Here is a 19,594-nt window from a genome sequence, read left to right as displayed (position 1 = left end):
CAGGCTCCAGGCTCTTAGCTGTCAGCACAGAGCCGGATGCAGGGCTTGAACTCAAGAACGGTGAGATCATGACCTGAGCCAAAGTAGATGCTCAACCAACTGAGCCACCCAGGCACTCCTGAGTGTTCAACTCTTGATTTCGGCTCAGGTCATAATCCCAGCACTGTGGGATCAAACCCCATGTCGGGCTCCATGCTGAGTGTGGCGCCTGCTTAAGATTCTCTCTTTCTCTCCCTCTGCCCCTCTCCCCAGTTCACTCTCTCTCTCACTCTAAAATTAAAAAAAAAAAAGGGACACCTGGGTGGCTCAGTCTAAGTATCTGACTCTTGATTTTGAAGGCTCAGGTCATGATCTCACAGTTTGTAAGTTTGAGCCCTGTGTCGGGCTCCGTGCTGACAGTGTAGAGCCTGCTTGGAATTCTCTCCCTCTCTCTTTGCCCCTCCTCTGCTTGCATTCTCCTTGTCTCTCACAAAATAATTAAATAATGGGGTGCCTGGGTGGCTCCTCTCTGTCCGCCCATCCCCCCACCCCCCCACTCACATTCTATCTCTCTCTGTCTCTCAAAAATAAATAAATTAAAAAAAATCTCTTAAAAGGAGAATATCTAGGATCCTTAGTCTGAGTTTCCCAATAAAATACTGGAATGTCATGCGATAGGCCTTTGCCCCCAAAGACCCCTCCACTGTCACCACTGTGCTCTGTTATTTCTTATTTCTTCCCTGAGGGAATGAGTGAGAAAAGAAGGTATGAGGAAGAATAGTTAAGAGAGAGTGCTTTTATAACTCTTCTCTATTTTCTTTGCAAATAGTAATAAATGTATTTTGAAAATTAAGAAAGGTGATGAATATGCCTACTTTAGTAACAGAAGGGTGAGGGAGACAAGAGAGGGAAATACTGCTGTTGGGGGGAAGGTCTCTAGGGATATGCCCTAGGGCTCTGTCCTGGACAGTTCTTGGAACTAGGATGCAGAAGTATCCCTGGGGTTCCCACTGACAGGAGGCTCTGGCTCTCATGACTCTCCTCTCCCAGCCCTGAGCCTTGATCCTTTTCATTCCTTCCCAGGTTCCTGTGGGCTTCCCGCCCCCACCCGCCCGGGGCTGGGGATGAGTATACATTCTCTCCCTCAGCCAGCCAGCCCACAATTACTGATATTCTACCCAGTGCTGGGTCTTCTGCATAACCCCATGAGGGCAGAGGTCAGGGAAGGGGCTCTGATGATCTCAGAGTGCTTCACAGATGCTGGGGAATAGCTCCTGCAAACAGGTGGTGAGCCGCCATCAGAAAAGGGCCCAGACATATTCTCAGTTGTTCCAAAGGGCATGTGGGGTGGAAGGCACCAGGGATTCAGATTTTAGTACAGCGGAAAGAGGGACTTTCCAACAGTGAGTGGTGTTTTTCAGTTCAGTGGATGTCTTTGTAAGGTGGCAAGGCGTCTGCTGGCTTAAGCCATCTGCCTGGAGGACGTCCTGTAGGAGATTCAAACAGTTGGTTCTCAAACACCAGTCCAGGGTGAGGTCTTTACCAGTCACAGCAAATCAGAAAATAAGAACAATGTAGTGTGTTTTTCATGAAGCTGTATTTGGAAAGAGCATTTTCTCTAATTAGTTTCTCCCCAACTTTTTGTATTAAAATGTTCCTGCTTTTTTTTTTTAAAGAACTTTTTTAGTGTTTATTCATTTTTGAGGGGGGATGAGGGGCAGACAGAGAGGAGGACAGAGGATCCAAACCAGGCTCTGTGCTGACAGCACAGACAGTGTGGGGCTTGAACTCATGAACTGTGAGATCATGACCCGACCTGAAGTTGGACGCTCACCCGACTGAGCCACCCAGGCATCCCTAAAATGTTCCTTGTTTATTACATGATGAGGAGAATAGATGGTAGCTGTTTTCTTTTTAAATTTTATTTAGCAAAAACAAAAGTTTGCAATAATCAGCTCCTATTTTGGGCTTTACTAAAAAGTCCTATTTCTATATTTTGTCTCAGCCCCTATTTTTAAAAAATGCCATGGTTTTTATATTCCTAAATCTTGGTGCTCCCCAGCCTGGGTGGCACTTATGGTCCCTTATGGTTGTATGATTTTCAGTGCAGACATGGGCCCAGGTGGCACAGCCATACCTGCTTACATTCTTCTCACCTCCTCCCTGTGTCCTCTCCCCCAGTTTGGGATGAACTCGCTTCTCCTGTCTGCCTGGTTCGGCCACTTACAGATCCTGCAGATCTTGGTCAACTCTGGGGCCAAGATCCACTGCAAGAACAAGGTAAGGCCTCGGATGGCAGACCCCTTGCTCCCGGAGTCTCTGCCGCCTCTGTGCCCTGCCCCTGCAGCATGGGTCTGCCCCCACCTCTGCTCCCTCCTACTCCCCAGGTGACTCTGCTGCCCCAGCTTGCCCCTGCCTTCTGAGAACCCTCTGGAAGTCGCAGCTGAGCTCAGCCCCGTGAAGTTGGGATGCTCAGTGTTTCCACTGGGGCTGGGAGAAGCTGCTGGGGTGGTTCTTCCATCAGCATTAAAAGCCTCTTTCTTCTAATGCCCCCGACCCTTTACCACTCTGCCATGTTGGAACAGTCCCTAGCCCTCTGGGCAGCCTCCTTATTCACACAGGAGGAGTCAAAGTAACACCCTCAGAGGGTGGTTAGGAAGATTTAATGAGAGAGGTTGGGGCCTCCTCCCCTCTTCTTCTGGGCCCTGTCTCCCTTGGGTGGAAGGAGGAAAGTTCTGGTTACCAAACCCTGGGACCTTGGGCAAATTACTTTAGCATCCTGAGCCTCAGTTTTCACACTGGGGAAATGGGGACGCTAGTACCCACCTCTGAGCTGAGGGAGAAACTCAGTACTCTGTGTAAAGTACCTGGCTCAGTGCCTGGCACATTAGGGAAACTGGCAGTCTCTCCCGGCTCATTGGTGTGCTCTGTGGTATGAGGGAGGAGGGTCCCCAGCAAGTCAGATCTCTGCTGGGGATCTCTGCACTGGTGTCTCACCTTTTAGGGGGTCATTGACCCTTATGAAAATGCAAACATTTCTGGACCAAACGCTGTCAGCCAGGGGGTCTCAATCTGGAGATCCTTAGAACTCAGTGTGGGGAAAAAAGGGACATTTTTATTTTTACAAACTTCTATTTAAAGGTTTAGTATTAGTTGCAATGATGAGCGAATGCAAGAGTGGAAGTGGCATGGTCTTTTGAAGCCAAGGCTGGGAAGTCACACGATACCACTTCGACCATATTTTATTGCTTGAAGCCCCTTGCAGGGCCAGCCTGGATTCAGGGGATAGAGAATATTGGATTCTCCCCCTTAATGAGAAGAGTACACAATCCCATTGCTTTGGGTGTTTCCAGAGGTGTGAGGAATAATTGTGTCCATCTTTGCAAGCAGTCCCACCCACTACTTTTCTATTCCTTGTTCGAAGACCTCCCTGGAGGTATTTATCTCACCTGTAGAGGAACCTTGAGCCAGGCCATGACTGCGCCACACTCTGTTTGGCCCTGGAGTTTTCTTTTCCCCCCGCTGTTTACCTGGCTCTACTTTGCCAGGCACCGGTGATATCTAGAGTTTTACCAAACTATAGGCTGTATTAACATTTCAGCAATTTTTCTGTTAATGTCCTACAAAGTATTTAATCATCTTGTCTCCTTACTCTCCTCCAATTTTATGACAATTTCTCAGTCTTTCCTTGTTTTTCATGACCTTGACACTTTTGAATAGCACTGGTCAGGTATTGTGCACAATGTCCTTTAATGTGGGTTTGTCTGATGTTTTTCTCATGATTAGAATGGGGTCATGGAATTTGGAGTAGAAAACCACAGAGGTTAAGTGTCCTTCATTGCCTCCTGTCAGGGGATATATGATACTGTCCAGTGACAAAACAAAAATAATTTATTTAAATAAACTCTGCCATTGAGCCACCCAGGCACTCCTGAGTGTCCAATGCAAGGCCTTGGTAGTGTGGGACTCGAACTCCCAACCTAAAGATCAACTGAGCCAGCCAGGTGCCCCCAAAAGGCAGCTTTGTAGCAAGTTTGATGTCCTTTATTCGAAAGAAAACAGTCCCTGGGTTGGGGGAGTACAGCCCTTCACAACAATTGAACACTCTTCTGGAGAGATTTTGGGTAAGAGCGAATTTTATAGAGCCCCCAAAGCAGCAACACAGAAATGGCAGGATTGGCTGCTAGGGGGATTTCTTTGTAAGGCTAGTGGGTCCTGTTTTCTAGGGTCAAGGGAGCTAGTACAGCTGAGTGTGTGTTAGATTGTCATTGTTCTACGTTAGGTTTCCTGTAAGTGCAGGCTGAGGTAGATTTAGATTTGTGACCTGGGCCAGGTCACTGGGGCAGCCTTCATTTTGCAGGTCTCAATATAAGAATTAACTCAATAAGTACCAACATGGCCTGTCACTGGTGATGTTACCTTGATCCACTTCTGACACCAACTCCAATGTGTGTGCTTTTTTCCACACCACCGAGCAATTAAGTCAATTCTCCATGGACACTGACTGGGTTTCCCACAAATTTAACTCAATTCCAATACTATCTGCCTAAAGATAGTGTCAGATTCCACTGGTTAAGGGTTTAGACCTCCAAGACCACCCCCATTTCAGAAGCCAATCCCAAGTCCAGGCTGTTACCTGGGCTTCCGACCGATTAGCTATAAATCAGAGGTTCCTACCACCCCCTCCTCAGTTTTGATTAATTTGCTAGAGCAGCTCACAGAACTCAGGAAACTAGTTTACTCACTAGATCATAAATTTATTACAAAGCATATTAAAGGATACAAATCAATAGCCAGATGAAGAGATACATAGGGTGAGGTCCTGAACAAAGGAATTTCTGTCCTTGTGGATCATGGGACCCGGCACGTGGCTGTGTTCTTGAGTTCACCAACCTGGAAGTTCTCCGAACCCGGTCCTTTCCCATTTTTATGGCGGCTTCGTTTCATAGACAGGATAGATTAAATTCTTGACCATTGGTGACTGACTCAACCTCCAGCCTCTCTCCCCTCCCTGGAGGTCAGGGGGTGGGGCTGAAAGTTCCAACCCTCTGGTCTAGTTGGTTCCCCAGGCAACCAGTCCCCCATCCCCCTCCCCCCCACCATGTCTTCAGTTACCTTGGGGCTTCCCTTGTCACCAAATTAACGTTAACAATAGACGTCTTAACCGCCCTGTACACTTAGAAAATTCCAAAGGTTTTAGGACCTATGTGCCAGAAACAGGATCAAGCCCAAATATATATTTCTTATTATAAACCATAATTTCACGCTTGATCACGTGGTTAAGTGGTGTCGCCCAGGTTTCTCCATTGGAGTGTTAGCATTTTTCCCTTCCCAAACTCTATTGTCAGAAATGCTTTGTGGTTTTAATTTACATTTCAATAATGACTAATGATGTTAGATATCTTTTCATATGCTTCTTTGCCACCTATATATCTTCTTTGTGTCCAAATGACTTTTTAATTGGGTTGTTTAATATCTCATCGATGAGTTTTTAGAGTTCTTTATAAATTTTGGAAGTGTTTCAAGATAAATTATAGACATCACTATACTTCCCTCTAAATACTCCGTATGCATAACATTCACTAGAATTCAGTTTCTTTGCTTAAAATGAAATATACAAGTCTTAAGTTTATATTCACTGGGATTTGACAAATTTTACTTCAGCGTAATCCAAATTACTGTCAAGATGTACAACATCATTCTGTTGATTTTTATGATCTATCGATGGTTGCAATCCATTTGAAAAACAGTGCTCTAAACAATCTAGCTATAATGCAATGCCTTGGTAGAAGCTCTGGGCTATAAACAGGATTTGCAAACCTCCCTCACTAAAATATTGCTTCTGGAGCCAAGAGACCATCTTTCTGCCGACCCCTTTTCCCACCCTGGCCACTTCTGTCTGTTAAAGAACAAAATTCAAGTGAGTAAATTTAAAGATCTAATTGGCTTTATTCAATGATTCATGAATTGGGCAGCATCCCATCTAGCAAATAGAAAGGAGCTCCAGGGAGCTGTATAAAATGAAAGACTTTTATAGGCAAAAGGAAGTGGGGCAAAGAAGTTATTCCAGCAAAGACTGGATTGTTTTAGGAAAGATCACCTTCCTTCAGGGGACAGTGGGGGTGGTCTATCAGGTGGTTGTTTGTTTTTTTTAAGTTTATTTATTTATTTGGAGAATGGGGGAGTGACAGAGAGAGAGAGGGAGAAAGAGAGAGAGAGAGAGAGGGAAAATCCCAGGCAGGCTCTGCACTGTCAGTGCAGAGCCCAATGCAGGGCTCCAACTCATGAACCATTAGACCCTTAACCAACTAAGCCATTCAGGTGCCCCTGTCAGGTGGATTTCCTCCCTATTGTTGACCAGGAAGATCCAGACTGACTGGCTAAGATGACTTATCTGGGAGAGGCTGAAGCTGCAGTTAGCTTAGGTGTTAAAGTCTCGATTTGGTGATGGGTGGGCCTTAGCACAGGTGACTCCATTTTGGGTCTGTTTTCTCCTTTTTAACACCTCCTAGTCCTTGCAGACCCCATCAGCTCTCACTCCTCCCCAGAAGGTTAGGAGGTTATCACCTAGAGACAGACACTGGGTGCTTAGTCACCTCCTTCTTCTTTTGGGGCCGTGTCAAGGTAAGCAGATGCTAGAACCTTATAACAATGTCCTGTGGTGGGTAGTATTCTGAGGACTATTAGTGCTATACAGCGTCACCTTACATCCCGAATTATTTTTCAGCGTATAACAAAACTTGCTGTAGAGGATGCTGTCCAACCCCCTCAGCCACCCACTGAGGTAGTCAGGGGTTATTATCCTGATTTGACCTATAAGAAAATGGAGGCTTATAGAGGTACAGATAACTTGGTCAAGACCAGACTGCATTGCTGATAAATGCTGGAGCTGGGATTTGAACTCTGGCGTCCCAATTCCTACCAGGCTCTGTGAGGCTGAGTGGGCACTTGTGGTTTTCCCCATTTATATACTGTGTTGTTTCCATGGTAAAGCTGTGTTCTAGGTTGCAAACATTCACCATTTGGGAGACAGCCAGTGGGTGAGAAGGGTCCTCCTTGGTAGACTGTAGGGACCACCCTGGGCTTGTTTCCAGGACGGCCTGACATTACTACACTGTGCAGCCCAAAAAGGCCACGTGCCAGTGCTCGCATTCATAATGGAAGACCTGGAGGATGTGCCCCTGGACCAAGCTGACAAGGTAAGAGTGGCCTCAAGGCTGTTTGTCCTTCCCGTTGGGCTTGGGGCTCCTGGGGCCACTCCTGCCCATTCCTTAAGTGCATCCTTTGAGCTATGAGGGTAGTGCAGACTGGACCCTCCCTCAGGGAACTGCGGGCCTAGAAGGGGCATTAGGGCACAGATGAGTCAGATAAAGGAGGAACATGATCAGTTCCCTCAGAGAGGTTCTGATAAGGACTAACTAGGTAGGTTAGAGATTGGAGCCACTGCTTTCTGCTTCCTGGAAGAGGTGGCATTTGGTGAATGAACTGGGTTAATGAACTGGGTTTTGTTGGTAAGATTGGAAAGCGGGGAGGTTTTATAGAGAGAAGAGCATTGCTAAAGCTTTAGAGGTAGAAAAGGGCCCTTTGTGTGTGAGTTTGGATGGTTTGGGATTTGGGGAGTGAGAGCCAGGGGGCTTGTTGGGAGCCCCGCATGGAAATCTCCGCTGACTTCAAGCCTCAGAAATCTGTCCTTTATTCAGTATGCAGCAGGGAGCCACAGAAGGATTTCAGTGGGGGAGGAACCCCACCCAGTGGGATCTTAGTGGAGAGTTCAGTCTGGGCTTTCCAGGGAAAGCATGTAGGGTAAGGGGAAGGGAGAGCTTCTGGGTCAGGAGAGGCCCTCCGCAAGCCCAGAGTAGTTGGCTAGGTGGGCAGGGTGGGCGTGCCCACTGCAGGGTGCAGAAGGGCCACTTTCTTCCCCTCCCCCGTCAGCTGGGAAGGACAGCGTTTCACAGGGCTGCTGAGCATGGGCAGCTGGACGCTCTGGACTTCCTTGTGGGCTCTGGCTGCGAGCACAGTGTGAAAGACAAGGTACTGTAACTGGGTCCCAGGGGAGGGAGGTGACCAGTGTGGCACTGGCAGCTTACCTGTGCTGCCTTCTTCTTCTTCTTCTTCTTCTTTTAAAAGCTTATTTATTTATTTTGAGAGAGAGCGCAAGAGATCATGCATGCGAATGCATGCAAGCTGGGGAGGGGCAGAGAGAGAGGGAGAGAGACAATCCCAAGCAGGCCCCGCACTGTTGACACGGGGCTTGAACCCATGAGCCATGAGATCATGACCTGAGCTGAAATCAAGAGTTGGATGCTTAACTGACTGAGCCACCTAGGCGTCCCTTACCTGCACCTACTTCTGACTCCAGTGTGCTGGAGGGGCAGGCAGCTTAAGGATCAGAGAGTGTCTGATGTTTACCGGGCAGCCATTTCTTGAGCACATGCTATGGGTCCTCCCTGTGCTGCTGGTGAGAAACACAGATATCCAAGAGTCATAGTTTTGTTTTTTTTTTCTTAATTTTTTTATATTTATTTTTGAGAGAGAGCGAGTGAGCAGGGGAGGGGCAGAGAGAGAGGGAGACACAGAGTCAGAAGCAGGCTCCAGGCTTCACACTGTCAGCACAGAGCCTGACACGGGGCTCGAACCCATGAACCGTGAGATCATGACCTGAGCTGAAGTCAGGCGCTTAACCAACTGAGCCACCCAGGCGTCCCCCTAAGACATAGTTTTTCACTCAAGAAACCTGATGCCACAGCCCTAGTGGAAACCTGTGATCAGATGTGGGGAGCCAGGATGGCACATCTTTTGGCTGGTGGTGCTGCCTGGAGTGGTTTTGAGCAGCACTGTGATGCCCCTGAGGATGTCTATTGTTGGGGGTGAGGGGAAGAGTTAGGGGGTGGTGGTGGCCCCACACCTGCTGGTTATTTACTTTCTTTGTGATTTAGTCTTCTACTATAGTTATGGCAAAAATAGAATGAGAGCCGGAGGAGGGAGCAGTTCGTTCAGGGTGGAGAGTTTATTAGCAGGATTTCACCAATCTGAGAAGAGGGGAGGGCTGGGGATTGAAGAGGTGACCCTGCAAATGACTCCTATCAGGGGCCATTGTGAATCATTAGGCAAGTATGTTGCAGCAAATCCTAAACAATGCTTCCAACAAAGGGACAGACTTCATTATTTTTTTATTAAAAAAATTTTTTTTAAGTTTATTTTGAGAGAGAAATAGAGCACAAGCGGGGGAGGGGCAGAGAGAGAGGAAGAGAGAGAGAATCCTAAGCAACTTCATGCTGTTAGGCTTAGGAGTGGGACTTGAACACATAAATTGTGAGATCATGACCTGAGCTGAAACCCAGAGTCGAAAGCTTAACTGACTGAGCCACCTAGGCACCCTGGGACCGACTTCATTATTAATCTTCTGATTAATGTGCTTGGCCAGCATAAAGGAGTTCTGTTTATAAGTTAGTGACAGAGAGCTCATAGATAAATTCACCACAGGGTCTTAGAACTGGAAGTGTTCTTCATTAAGGGCCAATTCAACATTCTCATTTTATAGATGTGGAAACTAAGGTCCAGAGAGGGGGATGCTTTAGCCAAGGTCACACAGCAAAGACAGAGGTTCATCTGGGTTTGGAATTAGTAACCTAATGTCCAGCCCTGGGCTGCTGCCTCTCTTCAAGCTGCCTCATGAGGCACTAAGCCCTTGGGGTCTGCACTCAATCCAGCTGTCCACACTCATCCTTTTGGTCCTGAGAATCAGATCAGGCTGATTTCCTTCATTCTGGAAACATGGGCTGAGCAGGTCACGCTCTGGACTAGGCTGTGGGCCAGGAACTGGAGGACTGCGTCTGCCAGGACCCATCTACCCAGGAGGCAAAAACATGATTGTACTCAGGGTGCCAGGAAGGCTGCAGCACCAAAACCGGAAACCAAGTAAAGCCCAGCTTTGATGAGCTTACCCAGAATCTTGCAATCAGAAATTCTAGAAAGAAGATTTTAAAATTGCATGCCCCTGTTATGTTTTGTATTTTCAGGTGAAAAGTGTTTTTATTTTGAATTTCTTTGAGGGAGGAGGCATAGTAAGCTTCTCTAGGCTCTGGGCCACTGAATGTCTGACTCCTGCTAGGACCCCACGGCCTGCTAAGGTAGACCTCTGAGAACCCCGCCCCCCCCTCCCCCCCCAGCAGCAACACAGGGCACACCACAGGCCTTGTGATGATAAGGAAGCTTTGAGAGCCTGAGAGAATGATTAGTTCCACTGGGAACAAGGAGGAGCTGCTGACAAGGCCTCCCAGAGGTGGAAAGGCTGGGCATCCTCACAGGAGGAGAGAAGACGGCAGGCACTGGGCCCAAGGCCATGGCCTCCTTCTGCCTAGCTCCCCTGCCTCTGAGCCCCCCTGCCCTGCTCAGATAGAGAGCTGAGTGCTCTGTCAGGGGGTCTGTGCCACCTGCACCCTCAAAGAGCATGATGTGGATATTTATAACCCAGAAGGAGGACAAAACTCTGCCCCTCTCTCCACAGTCCTGCTACCTGGGGTGTGTGTTGGCCCCCCACGGCTCACCACTTCCTTTGTGTCTCTTTGAACACAGACTTCACAGCGTGGCCACCTTCCTACAGCCTGGTCCTTGCTTGCAGCAGCCAGGCAGCTGTGTGCACATCTGCAGAGAAGGTGAGAAAGGAGTGAACAAAGCTGTCCAGGGGATATTTCATTGTTGTTGAGAGGATGTTTTAAACTTAACTTTTATTTATTAACACAAAATGGTAATGATCATAGAAGAAATTTAAATGTTTCATCTTGCAGCCCAGAAGGTAGTTATAGTTGTTTTATGTATGTGTGGATTTACCTTGAGGGGAGGTATGTCTATATCTGTTTAAAGTACTCCTTTGGCATTGGCATATGTTCACACCCTCATTGGGCCCTTAAGAGTTCCGTGCCTTGGGGCACTGGGATGGCTCTGTTGGTTAAGCGTTGACTTCAGCTTAGGTCATGATCTCATGGTTTGTGAGTTTGAGCCCCCTGTTGGGCTCTGTGATGATAACTCAGATCCTGGAGCCTACTTCGGATTCTGTGTCCCTCTCTCTCTGCCCCTCTTGGCTCACAATCTGTCACTCTCTCTCTCTCAAAAATAAATACAACTTTAAAAAAGTTTTTTCAGAAAGAGTTCTGTGCCTGATGTGAATATCTTGATTCCTTCCTCAGGAAGGTACTGAGGTAGACCAGGGCTGAGGAAAAGACCTTGAGCTAGAAGCCCCCATGACTGGTAGAGCTAGATATGTCCCAGAGCCCTTGTGGGTATGATGAATGGCTAAAGTTGGATTATGTCTTCTCATGCCTTTGTGGGTTCCCTCAGGGGCCACTGCTCTGGTCTTCCATCTGTGGTTCTTCCTTAGGGACATACTTCTTCTCTGGCTGGTCCCTTCCAGCTCTTCTCCTTCTTGCTTGGGCCCCTTTACCATCCACTTGCCCTCCGCAGAAAGATCCTTTTAAGGACAACCCCACCAGGGGCACATGGGTGGCGCAGTTGGTTAAGCGTCTGAGTCTGGCTTAGATCATGATCTCACAGTTTGTGGGTTCAAGACCCACGTTGGGCTCTGTGCTGACGGCCTGGAGCCTGCTTTGGATTCTGTGTCTCTCTTTCTGTCTCTCTGTCCCTCCCCTATCCCCCCCCTTCACTTGCTCTCTTTCTCTCAAAAATAAATAAACATTTTTTAAAAAATTAAAAAAAAAGGACAACCCCACCTGACTACCCTTGACAGGAGCCAATTGTGATACAAAGAAGTTGGGGAGCCTTTGCCCCACCCAGTGGCACCACCTCTCTTGGCTCTGTTGCTGTCACCTTTAGACTTCTCAAGTGTGAGACAACTACCAGCCCTGTGGCTCTCAAGTTCCAGGAGACACATGTCAGTCTCTCCATCATAGTATTTACTCATTGAACAACTATTTTATTGAATGTCTGGCACATGCCCCAGGCCCCAAACATTGAAGAACAAAGTAGACAGAAATCCCTGCCCTTGAGGCATTTATGTTCTAGCAGGAAGAGTCAGACAATAAACAATAAGCAAAGTATACAAGCAAATTATAGAGTGTGTTAGGTTATCAGTGCTATGGGGGAAGAGGGAGAGAAGAGCAGAGCAGGATCAGGGGATCAGGAGGACACGGGGTGGAAGTTGTGGTTTTAAATAGTGTGGTCAGTGTGGCCACACTATTCGGTGAGAAGCTACCATCTTGAACTAGGCCATGTGGCTGGCTGCCTGGGCACAGCCTGAGCGCAGAGGAGAGCCTTGGCCTTGAGCAGGGGAGGGGATGGATCTAGGAGCGACTGGCTTTAGAGAGGAGCATGGAAAGGTTTTTTGTTTTTTGTTTTTTTCCCCAGGTAATGTATGTGCCTTGACATGTAATAGGAAAAACCAGGACTTGGCCCTTGTAAGTGCCCCTGGTTGTAGTTTGAGGCACACTTCTCAGGGGCAGGGAGATACTGGCCCAGTGTTCAGGGCTGCAGTTTGTTATACACTTGCTCTGTGACCCTAGATAAGTCACTTCCCCTCTTTGGAACTCAGCTTCCATATCTATAAAATGAGGGTGGTTCCAGCAGGTCCCTGGGGCCTTCAAGGGTCTATGATTCTACTGGTCCCTCAGGAGCCCTTCTGCCTGCAGGAGGGGAACACAGCCCTTCACCTGGCTGCTAGCCGCGGCCACCTGACTGTGTTGCAGCGACTCGTGGACATCAGGCTGGACCTGGAGGAGCAGAATGTGGTGAGTCACCACCCAGAAGATGCAGAGATGCGTGATGCTTGCTCACTCCCTGCTTTCAAGGAACCCCAGCCCGTGGTGCAGCCTGATTTTCCCCTGCTAGAGACTTTCTGGAGTAAAAGGGAATAGACAGAGGGCAGGGGGTGAGGCAGCTTGGAGGGTGAGAACATGAGCAGGGGTGTGGGGGCGGGAGTGAATATATCACATGCTCCTCAAGGTGAGAAAATCAGGTATGGGGCTCAGGGAACCACAAATAACCCAGGTTATTGTCCTGAGTAGCATGGTGGTAGAGAGCTTCAATAGCCCTGGAGCCATGGTGCCAGGGGGGCCTTCTCATCTCAGGGCCTGGCCTCAGCCTCCCTGCCATCCTCATACCTCTCCCCTTGTGTTTCAGGAAGGTCTGACTGCCCTACACGCAGCGGTTGAAGGCAGCCACCCTGACTGTGTGCAGCTGCTCCTTGAAGCTGGGAGCAGCGTGAACGCCCTCACCCAGGTAGTCAGGCCTCCCCAGGACTAATGTCTTCCCTTGGCTACTGAGCTCGCCCTGACCCTAATTGTGTGGGAATAGAGGCTCTGAGGGCAGGCCCAGGGTGTGGTCTTGGCTTCTCCACTACTGAGCACTGTGACAGTGGGCAAGTTACTTAAATTCTCTGAGCCTCATTTCCCAAAATGGAGATGCTATGTAGTTACTTTTTTTACATTGCTGTTGAGGAGTAAATACCCCTCATGGTGTCTGGGATGTATTAGGAGCTCAACACCTGTTGGTGTCTTCTTATTGCTGGGTATTTGGTAGTTCATGAGTCCCCTTGATAACTATTACTTCAGAAAAATTTCCCCTGTTTTACCTATGAAGAAACTGAAGCTGTAGAGAGATTCAGTGCCTTTGCAGGTCACAAGCTGGTAAGAAGCAAAGCTGAGTCTGAAAAGCCCATTCCCCTGACTCCAGAGCTCATGGCCTGGAAAGTTTGCCCTGTCTGTGAAGGGGCCACACCAGCCCTCAGAGCTGGAGCCTGGGAGAGGCCTCCTCTCTCTCACTACTGTATTCCTTAAGTCAGCTGTTGGAAATTCTCCTCTGTGCCCTGGAAAGGGAGGTTGTAGCCTTTCTTTAGGTAGGAAGTTGGTGTTTTTGTTTTGTTTTGTTTTTGCTTTTTGTTTTTAGATCAATGACCAATCATCTTTCTTGGCTGATTGAATGGCTTCAGGATCTGGAATTCTCTATTTGTTCTAAATTTCAATCAGAAGGCGATAATACTAATAAATAAAAATAATAGCAAAAATAGTTAAAAAGCAGAGGAATTAAAATATGCTAAAAATGTTTAACACAAAAGAAGGCAGTCAAGGAGAAGCAGAAGAGCAAAAAAGACAGGAGACATATAGAAAATAAATAGAAAAATGGCAAATGTAAATTTAATAATGATATCAGTGTTAAAGTCCCCTGAATGTGAATAATGCTTAAAAGTCACAAAACACTTAATTTGCAGAACTTCCCTAGCAGGTAGCACCCTCTGCCCCAGGGTGTCTGGGTGACACCAAGGCCCACCCAGAGGGGGAAAGCACCTGCCCCAGGGCACCCAACTATGTCCTTCCATCTGCCCGACATTGCTCTTTGGTCAGCAGCCCTTTCTCTGTGCCCAGCACAGTGCTCAGTACTGAGAGGGGGCAAAAGAAGTGAAATGTCAAGGCTATCTCCCCAACAGTAGCAGCATAGAAGTTGAGAGACTGGGGAGGTGGTGTCCAGCTGGCGGTCATTGGCAGGGCTGGAGCTGCCCACTGCACTGGACCTCATGCTCCAGCCTTGGCTTGAGGTTTCTGGCAGAAGGCACATTCTATTTGGACACTTCCACCCCTTGCAGGCTCTCTGAGAAGGGGGCTGACCCAAAGCGATTACATTTCCCATTGGGAGGTGGACTGGTTCCCATTCACCCTTGTGCACTCAGCTCAGATAGGACTTTGGGAGGACGACCAGCTCGTCCCACTTTGCCCCATACTGGCCTGGTTTTGAAAGTCAAAGTCCTGGGGAACAGTCTGGGCAGTCTGCAACAGTTGGCTACCTAGAAGGGTCTGCCCGGAGGAGTGGAGGGGTATTTCACGTGAGCTCGTCGTTTGGCCAGGGGCGTGCTCTGATTGAAGAAGAGCACTTAGAAAGCCCATCAAGGTGAAGCCCTTGCACTGGCTCTGCCAGGCTCCTGCCTGGGCACGTTGAGACCCACTCCAGCAGGTGTGCACCAGGTGGGGTTTACTCTGTACTGACAAATCTTATTTGTTCCCCTCTTTGATGTACATTCTCAAGTTTGTGAAAGGAGGCACGGAAAAGCTCAGACCACAGTGAGCTCCTCTTACCAGTCACCAGGCCTAGGCAAGACATTGATTTCTCCAGCTTCAGGGTTTAATGGGGTAATAGTCCCGGGGTTGTGAGACATAAATGGAATAATGGATCCCAAAGCCCCACTGTGAGGGGCTTTCAGGACATTGCACTGATGCCTGTTTCCCTCTAGAAAAAGCAAAGCTGCCTCCACTACGCAGCCCTTGGTGGCTCTGAGGATGTGGCCCGGGCCCTCATCCATGCAGGAGGCCACACCAACATAGCTGATCATGTAAGTGTGGGGGCTTGGGTTGAGGGGGGTCCCCACTGCAAAGTCTTCATGACCTCACTGGTGAAGCACAACAGGCAGAGATGAGCACTTTAGGTCCTTGGGGTTGGGATGGGGGCCAGGACTGGGGGACCTGGCCACATGAGGGTGGGCCAGATAAGCTTCTAGCTAGAACAGGGTTAGCAACCAAGTTGCATTTCCTCCCAAGTGAATTATCTGCTTGTGTTCTCCACTCATTTATCCATTGGGACCTAGTGATGATCTTTCATATTACAAATCTAGCCTCTTGGTTGTTCATTTTGTCCTGTTATATTGTGTGGTATACTCACAGGTGACAGTATATCCTGTGGTTAAGACATGGACTTTGTCAGATAACCTGGCTTGGAGGCCTAGCCCTGCCATGCACTGAACGACCTTGGGCAAGTTGCTTTGACCTCCCTGGGCCTTTGTTTCTTTATCTATAGGCACTCTTATTATTCCCATTATGTAAATGCGGAACTATCTGTTGTTTAGATTAGAAAGAGGTCATATTGTAGCTGAAATAAACACTATATTTAAAATTACTGTGAAAGCAGTATAACACAATTCTTTGGAATATAGAGATCCCTAATCCCAGCACCCTAGTAAAGCAATGACTTTTCCTTATTCCCTACCAGTTTTCCTCATATGTGTGGTAACTAGGCTAAGGCAGAATTCTGGAAAGGGTGATGCTTATTTGTTTTTACCCATAAAGACATCAGAAGTTTGATTCCAGTCCAGTGGAGATTATCCAGCTCAGGTATCAAAGGTTACGAGTTTTTCTAGCAACCATTTTTAATGCCAGATGTAGTTCAGTGACCACATCACACTTAACGGTACTTCAACTGTTTGGTATTTAAGTTGTTTCTAACTTTGCCAGGATAAATGATGATTTTATGAACATTTTTTTTTTTGAGAGAGAGAGAGAGGGTGCAAGTGAGCGAGGGTGGAGAGAGAGAGAATCCCATGAGGGGCAGAGAGAGAGATAGAGAGAGAGAAGTGGGGCTCACCCAAAGCGGAGCTTGAGCTCACCCAAAGCAGGATTCAGTATCTTCTAGTTATGATTTGGTTTTTTATGTTTAACTCTTTAATTTTCCTAAAATGTATTTTTGTATATGGTATGATATATTACTCAATAGATTTCCCCTCCAATTTTTTAATACTTCTATGTCAAGTGAATTTATTAAATAATTATAACATTTCTTAGTGCTTTTTCCTTCTTTCCTTTATCACATATTTGCAGTTTGATATATGATGGGCTTTATATCTGGGCAAGTGATTCTCTTTCGGTAAGTTGTATATCTAATCTTGAGCTGGTACCATATTATTTTAATTATTATTGCCTTATAATTTATTTTAAAGGCATATAAAGTTAGTCTCCTTTAATTATCCTTGTCTCTTAGTATAATCTTTTATCCTTTTGTATTCTCAAATGTTTTTTTTCCCCAGCTGAAATTTAAAGTATTTTTTCAATTAAAAAATTCAACTTAAGGATACAAAATCAATGTACAGAAATCCGTTGCATTCCTGTATACTCATAATGAAACAGCAGGGTGAAATTAAGAAAAAAAATCCCATATCACATCAGTAAGAGAAAGTATAGAAACCATATGATCATTTCAATAGACGCAGAAAAGCATTTGACAAAGTACACATCCATTCATGATAAAAACCCTCTGCAAAGTAGGTCTAGCGGGAACATATATCAACATAATAAAAGGCTTTATATGAAAAACCCACAGCCAATGGTGAAAAACTGAGAGTTTTCTACTAAGGTCAGGAATAAGACAAGGATATCCATTCTCACCACTTTTATTCAACTTAGCACTGGAAGTCCTAGCCCTAGCAATTAGACAACATAAAGAAATAAAAGGCATCCAAATTGGTCAGGAAGAAGTAAAACCTTTATTATTTGCAGATGACGTGATACTACATATAGAAAACCCAAAAGATTCCATCAAAAAAACTACTAGAGTTGATAAATGAATTCAGTAAAGTCACAGGATATAAAATCAATGTACAGAAATCTGTTGCTTTCCTATACACTAATAATGAAACCGCAGAAAGTGAAACTAAGAAAATAGTCCCATCTGCAACTGCACTAAAAACAATAAAATATCTAGGAATAAACTTAACCAAAGAGATAAAAGACCTACACTCTGAAAGCTATAAAACACTGATGAAAGATATTCCAGACAATGCAAAGAAATGGAAAGATATTCTATGCTCATGGGTTGGAAAAACAAATATTGTTAAGATGTCCATATTACCCAAATCAATGTACAGATTTAATGGAATCCCTATGAAAATACCAACAGCATTTTTCACAGAACTAGAACAAAAAATCCCCAAAATTGTATGACACCCAAAAGACCCTGAATAGCCAAAAGAATCTTAAAAAAGGAAAACAAAACGGGCGGTATCAAGTTGTATTTCAAAGCTGTAGTAATTAAAACAGTATAGTACTGGCATAAAAATAAACACAAAGATCAATAGAATAGAAAGGAAAACCCAGAAATGAACCCACAATGTCATGGTCAATTAGTTTTTGACAAAGGAGCAATGAACATACAATGGGAAAAAGTCTCTTCAACAAATGGTGTGGGGAAATCTGGACAGCCACATGCAAAAGAATGAAACTGGACCCCTTTCTTTCACCGTACACAAAAATAAGCTCAAAATGGATTAAAGAACTCAATGTGACACCTGGAACCATAAAAATCCTTGAAGAGAGCACAGACAGTAATTTCTCTGACATCAACCATAGCAACTTTTTTCTACTTAGGTGTCCTGACACAAAGGAATCAAAAGCAAAAGTAAACTATTGGGACTACATCAAAATAAAAAGTTTCTACACAGTGAAGGAAACAGTCAACAAAACTAAGAAGGAACCTACAGAATGGGAGAAGATATTTGTAAATGACATATCTGATAAAGGGTTAGTATCCAAAATATATAAAGAACTGATACAACTCAACACCCCCCAAAATAAATAATCCAATTAAAAAACAGGCAGAAGAAATGAACAGACATTTCTCCAAAGATGACATATGGATGGACAACAGACATATGAAAAGATGTTCAACATCACTCATTGTCAGGGAAATGCAAATCAAAACTACAATGAGAGATCACCTCACACCAATCAGAATGGCTAAAATCAAAAACATAAGAAATAAGTGTTGGCGAGGGTATGGACAAAAAGGAACCCTCATGCCCTGTTGGTGGGAATGCACACTGTGCAGCCACTGTGAAGAACAGCATGGAGGTTCCTCAGAGCCTACTGATGATGACATTTGGTCTGATGAATGGAGGCACCATGATTTATTAACCTCCTCAACTGTGGTAGAGCATCAGGTTTACTTGCTAATGCAGGTAGCATAGTTTTGTGCATATGACCTCTTTGGGGGCAAGATTCTCAGAAATAGGGAATTTGAGGTCAAATATTGTGAGCATCTTTCTAGCTCTTGATATGTAAGCCGAACCCTTCCTAGAAGTGTTGTGCCAATCTGCAGAGTCACTAGCAGTGTCCAGGCTGCTTGTTTCTTAGTCCTCTCACCCAAAGTGTGTATTAGCTTTTTTGTTTTCTCCCAATTAAAAAAGACCCCAGGAGTGCCTGGCTGGCTCAGTCGGAAAGAGCATGGGACCCTTGATCTTGGAGCCATGAGTTCAAGCCCCACGTTGGGTGTAGAGATTACTTTAAAAAATGAACACCTGGGTGCCTCAGTCCGTTACTCAGTGTCTGACTCTTGATTTCATCTTAGGACATCATCTCACAGTTCATAGGTTCAAGCCCCCACATTGGGCTCTGCACTGATGGTGCAGAGACTTCTTGGAATTCTCTCTCCCCAGTGCTCTCAAAAATAAACATAAATAAATAAATAAATAAACTTAAAAAATTAAGATCTTAAAAAAAAAGAATAACACAGGACCTTGTGAGGAAACTGTTGTGTATCTTGACTATGTAGTGGATACATGAACATACACATGTGATAAAATGGTGTAGAACTAAACGTACATGTACAAATGACTACAAGTGAAGCTGGGGGATCTGAATAAGATGGTGGATGTTGTCAGAGTCATTATCCTGCTTGGGATATTACTAGGGTTTTGTAAGGTATTACCATTGGGGAAAAGTGGGTGAAGGATACACCAGAACTCTCTATATTATTTCTTTTTTTTTTTTTTTAATTTTTTTTTTAACGTTTATTTATTTTTGAGACAGAGAGAGACAGAGCATGAACAGGGGAGGGGCAGAGAGAGAGGGAG

The 19,594-nt window shown here is 45.8% G+C and overlaps 1 protein-coding gene across 1 annotated transcript in view; it reads left to right on the top strand.

The window, feature by feature from the left end:
• The window catches only part of ANKDD1A (ankyrin repeat and death domain containing 1A), a 36,808-nt gene that overhangs the window by 6,356 nt on the left and 10,858 nt on the right, over positions 1-19,594 (top strand). Inside the window, exons 4-9 of the mRNA XM_032593508.1 lie at positions 2,161-2,259; positions 7,074-7,178; positions 7,912-8,010; positions 12,621-12,719; positions 13,111-13,209; positions 15,212-15,310. Of these exons, the coding sequence (XP_032449399.1) occupies positions 2,161-2,259; positions 7,074-7,178; positions 7,912-8,010; positions 12,621-12,719; positions 13,111-13,209; positions 15,212-15,310 (600 nt within the window). The remainder of the gene's footprint in view (positions 1-2,160; positions 2,260-7,073; positions 7,179-7,911; positions 8,011-12,620; positions 12,720-13,110; positions 13,210-15,211; positions 15,311-19,594) is intronic.

The sequence above is a fragment of the Lynx canadensis genome, chromosome B3, assembly GCF_007474595.2.
Source record: "Lynx canadensis isolate LIC74 chromosome B3, mLynCan4.pri.v2, whole genome shotgun sequence".
NCBI lineage: Eukaryota > Metazoa > Chordata > Mammalia > Carnivora > Felidae > Lynx > Lynx canadensis.
The sequence above is the reverse complement of the archived record's forward strand: the minus strand, read 5'-3'. Positions and strand labels throughout refer to the sequence as shown.